Raw genomic sequence first — 10,060 nt, 5'->3', positions numbered from 1 at the left:
GGAAAGAAGTTGGCAGTTGGTAACCTCTTTGGCTGTTTCTCTACCTTTGGTCCTGTAGCAGGTTGAGAGGAGAGGGGGCTATAGTGTTTTATGTGGTGGCCACAGCAGATGAACAGCTGGAGCACGATCTGTTCCAGCTGTTCCTGTCCTCAGCACTTGGAGCTGTGGGATGAAAGGCCATGGAGCAGGCTGCACACTTGTATCTTTGCTAAAAGGGTTACTGCGCAGTTGGAGATAGCGCAACTTTTGGAGGAGATTATAGATGTGGGCTGTCGTGAGGATTTGGAGGAGAAGAGAGACCTCCCCCCCAGCCCTCTCCTTTCCTCCACCCCCATCCCAAGTATGGGTTGCGGCACCTTGGTTCTTGAAACGCAGTGCTCATTTCGCAGGCCACACATCACCATTGTGGAGGAAGCAGCAGGAGGATTTAGCGAGAGCCTGAATGCCACAATAAGCTCCACACCACTGCGGTAACCGCTGGCAAATGCCGACTTTTTAATTGTTTCCGCTGCAGGGTTAAACCTTTATTAAAGCTGTGTGAATAAACTTATTTTGATGGCTTGCTGAAATATTTTAAATGCAAAAGGTAGCATAAAGCACTCTTATTAAGTTCAGTTTAATTCTGCTGTTAATAAAATGCCTTTCCATATGTTGTGTACCCTTTTATTGATTCTGACAGAAATGTACTGACCAGATACAGAGTGCTCAGTGTCTTTGCCTTTCTTGGTTTTAATTTAAACAAATGTAGTGCCTGTGAAAGGTGCTATGATCCTATCAGCAAAACAAAAGTCCCTTTATCTGTGAGGTGAGAGAGGAAGAGAAACCCATCATTATAAATGTTCCCTCCTTTGCCGCTCTACCAATAGATCTTGATCTTGTCTTGCCTGGGTTGCAGCCAAGAGCAAGACAGATAGGTCAGATGCCCCATGCACTCCGTCTTTGGCCATCCCAGCAGAAAGGCCAACGGAAGTGGCAGTTTAGGACATAATGAGCTTTTGCTGCACGTAATTGAAGGTGCTTCTGTTCACCAGCCTCTGCAGAGCAGCCCATGCTCCCAGCACTGCAGTGCTGGGGAAGGTGGCAGCGTGGAAAGCCCCAGGGGAAGCTGCCTTCACCTCCACCGGCCAGTGCAGGGAGGAGTTGGAGTCCTCGGTGGTTATAATTTGGAAAGTTTATCAGACCAGGATTGTGACTGGTAGTGACATTTATTTCATTGAAGTGAGATAAGGAAGTAAAGTAGACAACTCTGGAGAGGACAAACGGAGCTGCTTTGCTTTCCCCCTTCTCCACAATACACTTCACTCTTTTGTTAAATGTTTTTTTACACTCGTGGGGAGGGGAGGCAGCTTCAGGTTTCCTTTCCAGGAAATGTCTCTGTGCCTTGCGTGGCTACCGTGGCCATGTAACCTGCCAAAAAGGTGCTTGCAGACCTGTGGAAACAAGAAGGCAGCTTCCCTTCCTGTAGATGCTGCCTGTACTGGGACCAGTGGGGTTCCAGTACCACTTTCTTTGGAAAGAAAATGAGCGCACCAAGGAGATGCATCAGTGGGGAGTTTGGGGATATTTTTTTTAGTGCCTGAGAAGTTTACTGTCTTGCATGGGAGGTCTCTGACAATGACTCAGAGTACATGTATTTATATAAAACATGAGCCATGCTGATGACCAGGTGGAAAAAATAGATGTGACAGCTCTGTTAGTTGATTGCATGGGAAGTTGCAAATTTGCAAAGAAAGGGTGTGCCCTTCCCTTGTGGCCTTGTGACCCTCCAGGGTGTTAAGTAAATAATTTTTTTTAAAGACAGTTAATTTTGGGGTGGTAGTCTTTTAAGATAGAACCTGGCGTTTGACCCAAAATTGTAACTGTTGTCCTGGTACCCGGCTTTTGGATTTTCAATGCGCAATATAGTGGAAATGGTCTTCGCCCCATTACTTGTAATGCTTGCATGAAACTGCAAATGGTATTTCAACAGCGGGTGGGAGTTATCTGCCTACAGCAAGAAAGCCAAGGAGCCATCCCTCAGAGAAGAAACACAGATCTGTTTTTCAATGTGTAAAACATTTACAGGGCTTTTTTAAATGAAGAAGTTTGGATTTTACTTAAACTTGACCTCCCAACAATTCGGAGGTATTCTGCAGCATCTATCCTAGTCAGCAGCATGCTTAGGTCGTTTTAAATAGCTTGTGATGGGATTAAAGAAAGATCCATCATGTCAAATACAGGCTTTTAAAAACGGTGTTTCCAGCATGCAAGCCAGTAGAACTGTTTGCATCAATCTGCATTTTCAAGAGTTGTTCTTTTTTAAACTGGATGAGCGGTTCCTGGCTGGTTTGCAGTGAGAGGGCACTGCGGCGTTATGCCAGGGCTGCGGATGAGGGGCTGCAGGGGACAGACCAAGCACAAGTGAAAGAGGGAGTTGTGTGTTTGCCTTTGCCTAAGCAGAGAGAGAGGCAGAACTGTAGACATGAGGCATCAGCTGTGTAAATGAAATTTGAAATAATAAAAATGAGAGATTCCACCTTTTATAATAGTGTTAGCGATAGCATATGTAAGGATATTTATTTAAGGAGATGTGTGCAAACATTTTTTATCCTTGCAGGATTCCTCTTAACATCAGTTTGAGATAATTTACCATTGATGGCCAAAGTGTGACCCACTCCTGAGGGGACAGCCTTTGGGAGGCAGAGAGATGTATACTTAGAGCCAGATCCTGTAAACTGGTGTACATTCGTAGACCCTTATGTAGCTGTTGGAGCTATGCACATTCCCGAGGGTCTGCCCACACAGGTCACATTGCAGGCTTGGAGCTGGGGTGGTATATGAATAATAAAATGTACTGGAAGGCCCCTAAAGAACTGCTTGGGTATATTAAAAGAAGTAGTACTGAAAACTAGAAGCCCGATTTATTATATGGCTGTGCTCTGCTGGAACATTTGATCTTGCTGTATTTAATTCAGGAAGTCTTAATGGTATGTGCTCAGCGCATGACTGTAATGTCCATTAATGCTGGTGGAACATAAGCATACGTAGAAGGGGGAAAATCTATGCCGTGTCTTCCACGCAGTCAAAATGTTGGGTTAATTTCAGTGATAGGAAGCAACAAAACATAAGAGAAAATAGTTAGAATGGCTCAAAAGATTATTTGAAGAAGGAAAGCTGTTAGGCAAAGTGCCACTGTGTTTCAGGGCATGTCAGACAGTAATCGCTCCCCTCTGGCACGCTGGAGCAGGTGAAGGGCTGAGTGGTGAGGAGTAATGATCTGCTAACTTGTGTCCGTCTGTCTGGACGTATCTTGTTGCTGGGCTTTTTGTGACTGCTTACATGGAAGGAAATGACACATGCCTGCGTTATGAGCCACAGATTTGAAAAGGTCAATTGAAATTGGAGTTTATATGTGAGGTGAGATGCTTAATGTCTTCATTATCAGGTCAACACCCAGAAAATACTTTCTGTTCACTTCATTCATACAGAGGAGGACTCCAGCACTGAGCTCTGAAGCGCCTGTGGTCTGTGGGTGAACAGCAAATGGCAGCGTGTGTTGCATTGCTTCGTAGAAAGGCATTCCTAAGGATGGGAATGCTCTGGAGGCTCCAGAAGGACTTCTGCTGCTGTTTGTTTCTCAGCTTTTTTGTTTTATCTTGATGCATTAAGGTTTGTGAGCTTGGCCTTTTCTTTGCAAAGGCTTTGACCGTGCTCCAGCATCTTAACAGCTGATTAGAGAGATATTATTTGGCCTCCGAGTAATATAAATAGTGCAGTGGAAAGCAAAGGGAGTTTTGTCAGCCCTTGCAGGCCAGCGTTCACCTCTCCTAACAGCAGGATCTAACTGGAGTTAGGAGCATAGCTGTCCCAGGCTCTTCTAAAAGTCCTTGCTGGGAGCATCTCCTCCAAAGAAGAAGTGAGCTCCAGCCCAGAGTCCTAGTACGCATCCAACGAGTCCAGACTCTGTAATTCTCCCAGTGTCTTTAATTTAGCCTCACCATTAATGTAATCACACTGATGTCATGCTATTTGTAAAACTGATGACCTTCTTCTCTTCTGCCTTGAACTGTATAATTTGCAAATGAACTGTGAGTCTGCCTTTATGCCTGAGTTGCTGAAGACGTTGGTTGCCTGTATGGGAACCGTTTCCACCCTGGTCCCTTCTCTGGGGAAGCAGATGAAGGAAGGTGGTCAGCCTGCACCTCTATTCTCTGCTTTAATAACAAGTTTGATAACAGCTGCATTACTGCTGGCAGTTTCTCTCATATTTGGCGTATCTTTGTGTAGCTTTATGTTGTCCTCCCGCAAGATGCAGGCGGTTGGCTTGAGCATGGCAGGCATCTCGTATACACTATAGAGGACCAGTTGAAAAGGTGGAAGCAGCCACTCTTGTACCACAAGTTGAGCATTTTTGCCCTTCTTGCAATGTATATTTTTAACTAACCAAAGGACTATGTTCCTAGAATCTCATCCAGTAATTTTTAGGATTCATTGCATGTTATTGAAGCCTGTAGGCTAACCCTGTTTCACATAACGTATCCTTACGTCCTCTGCAGTCAGGGGTGAGTTTTGCTTTACTTTCTTGGCTCTTTGGCAATAACAAAATAGCACGATCAATTTACTGAGTTAAATAATAAGTCCAATTAGTTGAACAGGGCTGCTCTTGAATACTGACAGATTTCCTTTATTATTTGTAGTGCAACCATACCTTTTTGCTGGTGTATACTCCAGTCCTTTGTTGGGGTAGGTTGCAGTTTACCCCAGTGCAGTTTGGCAAAATTCCCCTGTAGACATAAGTACTTGCCTGTATTGTAAAACATGCAGCTAATGATTAAAAACAATGGGGAAAAGGATCTTCTATAACATGCTTCCTACTTCTGATCTATGGCATGGATCAAGTGGCATATAGAAATTTTCTGGCAGATATAGTGAGCCCATTGATTGACGAACATTAAATTTCTTAAACAGATGAAAAAATATTCAATGAGAGTAAAGAGGGAATACTGACCAGTCTTTAAAATATTCAGTATTTTCTCGGACTCTTTCCAAATTGAAGTTAAGCTCAGTTTCCTTTTTTGCAACATCTAAAGAGCAAACAGATTTTTAAAATAAATAATTCGAATATATTTTTAAAAGTGAAGAGATGTTGGTTTGTAAGAGTCTTTGCTGCTCTCTAGACTACTTTTTAATGCTGATGTTTTAGAGGAAAGACTGCCTCTCAAACAGTTTCTTTCTGAGCTGCGTAATGCCACATAACAATAGCTATTTATATAATGCATATGCTTCCTTTCCCTGTAGCCGTGCTTTGAAAGACTTATTAGTCCTAGAGCCCTGCACGTTCAGAGAAGAAAAACCTCCAAAGTTTGACATCTTTAAATAAGCAACCAAACGTTATAAAGAGCAAACCTCACTTACAGTTAGGAAACAATATTTACATTTAAGGTTGAAAAGCCAGGATGTAGGAAAATTTTGCTAATTTGGAAGGTGACCTTTAAGTGCACCAAAACCAAATAATTTGTAAGCTATGGCACAGGGCACATTCCTGCAAAATTTGTGTGAATACTGCTTTAGTGGTTCTTGAAAGACAAACAAAGAGACCTGGAATGAAATCTTTATCCCTCTCCCAAATAAGATTGGAGCTAACAAAGGCATACAGCAGCGCTCTTTCAAAGCTTGCCATTAAAACGAAGGCTCTGCAGCACAGCTAATGAGATGGCTCAGAGTGGAAAACAATCTGTTTTTAAGAATGTTTAGATCAAAAGTAATTTCTAATCTATGAAATAAAGTCGCTTTTCAATACCTTTCTTTCACTAGTAAAGCTTTTTATGTTTGCACTATTTACTTCAATCAGATGTTTTCAATTTTACTTTTTTCTTCCTGAAAATACTTCCTAGGGTTAGTCGGTAGTGACCAACAGCATTATTCTTTTTCTCTCTCCCCTATTCACCCAACCCCACACATTAAAAAAATGAGAAAAGAAGAGGGGGAGGGGAGAAAGAAACATCTTTTCTTAAATGATTTGCAAGCATCTGTGCTTTAAGCTACTTTTTATGAACACTCCTTAGTAATGACTCAAGGTAAAAAAGCAGAAAGCATCCAATGTTAGGAAATTGCAATCCAATACCATGTAATTTAAACCTGCCATTGCCTCTCCTGTACTAAATGACATACAGATGGGTAGCTCTGTTCCCTCTGCTTTGGGAATACAATTGGTCTTTTTATAAGTGTATATACATTACTAGAAAAAAATATTTTTGTGGGGACTGTTTATTTCTAATTGTACCATATTTTAATTATTGTCATAATTAGAGTGCTTTTTCCATGCTGTATTTTGCCAGCTAATTTTGGAAAGCAATTATCACAGTTACTTGAATATTTGGCAATTTCTGTTACTACTTTGGGAGTTTTCATTCTCAAGAGCAACCTTGTTGTTGTTTTTCTTCCCAATGTGAATTTCTGTACTATACAAATGTTTTTTTACAGTAATCCTTATGTACTCCTTGGATTTTCTGTGTGAACTAAGCGAAACATAAGACGAGATTTTCAAAGGATGGTAATTGCAATAGCAACCCTAATTTTTACGACAAATTTATTGTTGAACCTTGTACAACTTTGTGCTTAAAGAAATTATTTCACTTGCCCCTCAGGGCTCCTATTCTAAGGCTTCAGCAGTGAAAGAATACAATGGTTAATGTTATAAATTAAAAGGATGAGAATATGTCTAGAAGTTAAATCAACTTTATTGGAATTCTGAAGAGTTAGAATTGTTTTCCAGCTCCTTTAAAGGGTAATGAAATTGTTGAATGTTGTGGCTGAACATCATATGCCCATTACCGTAAGTCTCCAATATAGATGTCTTGTAAAGAACGTTTCAGTTGTAGTTAGGGGGTTTTTTTCTGCCTTTTTTTTTTGTCTTTTTTTTTAAACGGTCGGAAAAATGTTACTTTCTTGTGAACGATTGTGTGCGCAACAGTTTAGTGTATAACACACCAGAGGGCTTTGGCTGTAGCACATTGTCACTGCTCCAGTGGAATCACCTGGCTCTCAAGCAAAATTCTTTTTTAAACTTGGATTTGAAGAAATAATCAGCTGCAGTTCAGCTGAGCCATTCTTCGTGCATTAGGGACCGGTCTGGTCATTGACAAGTGAATGCAGAAGCTATGCTGTGGCTGTCTGCCAAAGCAATTATTCAGGATTTAAGCTAAAAAGGCTCCTTCTCCCATATCCTCTCCCTTTGCAGGGTCATGTAGGGATAAAAAGGACTGTAAGGTGGTCTTTTCCCAGGAGGAGCTGAGGAAGCGGCTGACACCCTTGCAGTACCATGTCACTCAGGAGAAGGGGACTGAAAGGTAAGGCAGGACGAAGGAAACCCAGTCCTCGAAACACAGGCATCTTTCTTCCCCCCCCTCCTCTTACTGGTGCTTCCTCACCTTCCCCACCAAGCTGGTTGCTTGTTTGTTTGCTCCCCCCCCCAGGATTTCTGCACTTGTTTACTAACCCCTACAAATTAACACCACTGCAAAGACAGGCATCTGCAGCACAGGGGCCGAGGCCAGGGGTCTTGTGTGACTTTTTCTTTTAATGAACACTGCATGTCTTATAAAGTCACCGGGCTCATGTTTAGAGTCTGTTTTTAGTTTACTACAAAATGTGTGGAAGTAATAGCGGTTTAGGTACACTTTTTTTGGAAGACATCGCAGTAAGCAGAACCACGAGGGAAATGGCCCCGTGCCAGGAGGCTGGAGTTTTGAAGGTGGCCATTGTAAGTATAGACGTTTTGGCTGCAGAAAGAAGGTAGCATAATTTAGTTCTTTTCCACCCCACTCCAATTTCTTTTTGAAGCACATGTGGAGAAGGTATTTATTGGCTCATTTGTGGTTGGAATGTCAAAAATTTTCAATAACTGCCCTCACATGGCTTTAGTCACTGGAAGCCAGCCCCGAGTCCTGGAGGAAAAAAAAAAAAGACTCGCTTCCAAGACTGTTTTTAGTGAATAAAGTCTCTCTCTCAGCTGATTCCAGCATGAAGGTAACTTGCCAAGGCCTAGCCATTTCTTGTTGTCTAATTTATACCGTTGAGCTTGGCATAAGGCCCTGGCTTTACCTCTGCTCCAAATGTACTAATGATGTAACTGCTTGTTTTCATTCATGACCTGAAAGGGCTCTCCACCGCACGTGGGGTCCTGGATAATCAGCAGCGCTCTTCCTGACAGCACGAACTGGTGGCTGAATTTGCTGAGGAGGGGGTGGCGGGGACGTTTTCCCTCTCCGCCCTGGCCCCCTTCGTCCTCCCGCAACCTTGGAGGGGCCGGGGGATGCTGGCTTCTGCCGGGAGGCCTGCCTTCCCCCCGGCCCTCCTCGCTCTTGTGTACGGGACCAACAACGTGATTTAATGCACACAAACAATCGGAGATTAGGTCATTCTTAAAAATCCTGTTTATAAAAAAAAATTGGACCTCATAAAAAGGGTGAAAGGATAATAAAAACAAGCTGCCGAGCACATAGGCTTTTTGTTGGGCTAGCGCAGCTGATTCGTATTAGATGAATGACCTCCTAGCCTTTTAGATTGTTAACTTAGAAAAATATTCCCTTAAAGCTGTAATATTGCTTTTCTACTAAAAATATAAGGCGCACACAGCTTGAAATGGTGGACCAATTATTTCATTTTCAGCCATGATGCCTCTGTCTCCCCGGCAGCCCATTGAGGCCTGACCCAGCTCCCCAGCAGCAGGCACCCGGGCCCTTCACAGCGCCGCCTTGGCCACTGAGCCTGCCACACACATTTCCACAGACAGGCCTAGAGACCTGCCTCAGGTTGAGCTACGTGTCAGACAACCCGTGTTTACAAAAAACTTGCATTTCACTTGCCAAATAGGGGAAGACAGCAGTTTTTCCCTTTTGGTGGGTGTCGTTCTGTCCTTTGAACTGTGGGACAATTTGCTTCCTCTTGCATGGTACATAACACCTGAGGCACACTAATGAGGACATTCCCCTTTTCCTATGCCTGCTTTATTTGCTGCCTTTAATAAAAAATAACTGCCAACTTCTAAATTATGGGTTCTTTCTGTAACATTTTTCTAGAGCCTTAGCTAATTTAATAATTAAAACCCCCCAATTCCTTTATTTATTTTTATAATGTAGTGTTATTGTTTTCCCAGTGCCTTTGAGGGGGAGTACACACATCATAAAGCTCAAGGAATATACAAATGTGTTGTTTGTGGGACTCCTTTATTCAAGTGAGTATGCTAAATATAGTTTTGAGATTTATGTCTCTTAGTTTTGTGTGCTGTGTTCCCGTGTAATCTTGCGTATATTCCAGTATTTCCATAATTGTATAAGATCATCTAAGTCATTCGATTTGATAAGGGATGCAAGAGAAGCAATGTAAATGATAATGTTATAGAAAAATCAGTCTTATAGTAAAAAAAAAAAAAGTAAATAAGATAGTAAGACAACATTCTGGTAAATTAAGTAATTGACTATAAAAAAACTAGTAATTCTTTTTTCTTCTTCTTATCCAGCCATGCCAAGTACTAATAACACAGTCTTTCACTGCACTGACAGATTCTGATTTTTGACTGTTAGTATTATTCACAAGTAACTTTAAGATCTGGATCCCGGGTGGCGATGCTGCATCCATGCTACAGGATTGTATCCGATAATGGAGAAAAAAGTAGATGCTTTTTTAGAATTCAAGCAGTTAAGAAAATAAAACCCAGGCAAATTGCATTACTGAATTTTCATGCTTTCTAATTAACACAGATGGAGAGCCGGTTTAGAAACTGAGGGAAGGATTAAGAAAGAAATAATAACTTTCATGTCTGCATGAAAAATACTCTTCAGAAGTACTATGGGAATTATGGCCCTAAATTTGGTGCTAGAAGCAGTACTGATTGAATTCTTTCAATCACTGCCTTGTTCTGCATGGATTCGGTTGTTGTTTATTTGTTTTTTTATTTCTGGCTGTTTACATTCATTCTGATGAAGAATTTTTTTTCTTGTTTTTTCCCTCAATTCACTCTGACTCAGTCCCTCTCACTTGCAGAGGTATCTTTACAGCAACATGAAGCAGGATGGTCAGG

General features: G+C 41.8%; 1 protein-coding gene across 1 annotated transcript in view; it reads left to right on the top strand.

Moving 5' to 3' along the window:
* Positions 1–9,218, top strand: part of LOC104536098 (methionine-R-sulfoxide reductase B3, mitochondrial-like) — a 15,452-nt gene extending 6,234 nt beyond the window's left edge. Inside the window, exons 3-4 of the mRNA XM_010178632.1 lie at positions 7,220–7,328; positions 9,137–9,218. Of these exons, the coding sequence (XP_010176934.1) occupies positions 7,220–7,328; positions 9,137–9,218 (191 nt within the window). The remainder of the gene's footprint in view (positions 1–7,219; positions 7,329–9,136) is intronic.
* Positions 9,219–10,060: the final 842 nt, after the last annotated feature.

Source organism: Mesitornis unicolor, unplaced genomic scaffold (assembly GCF_000695765.1).
Source record: "Mesitornis unicolor isolate BGI_N332 unplaced genomic scaffold, ASM69576v1 scaffold42320, whole genome shotgun sequence".
In the NCBI taxonomy this organism is placed as follows: Eukaryota; Metazoa; Chordata; class Aves; order Mesitornithiformes; family Mesitornithidae; genus Mesitornis; species Mesitornis unicolor.
The sequence above is the reverse complement of the archived record's forward strand: the minus strand, read 5'-3'. Positions and strand labels throughout refer to the sequence as shown.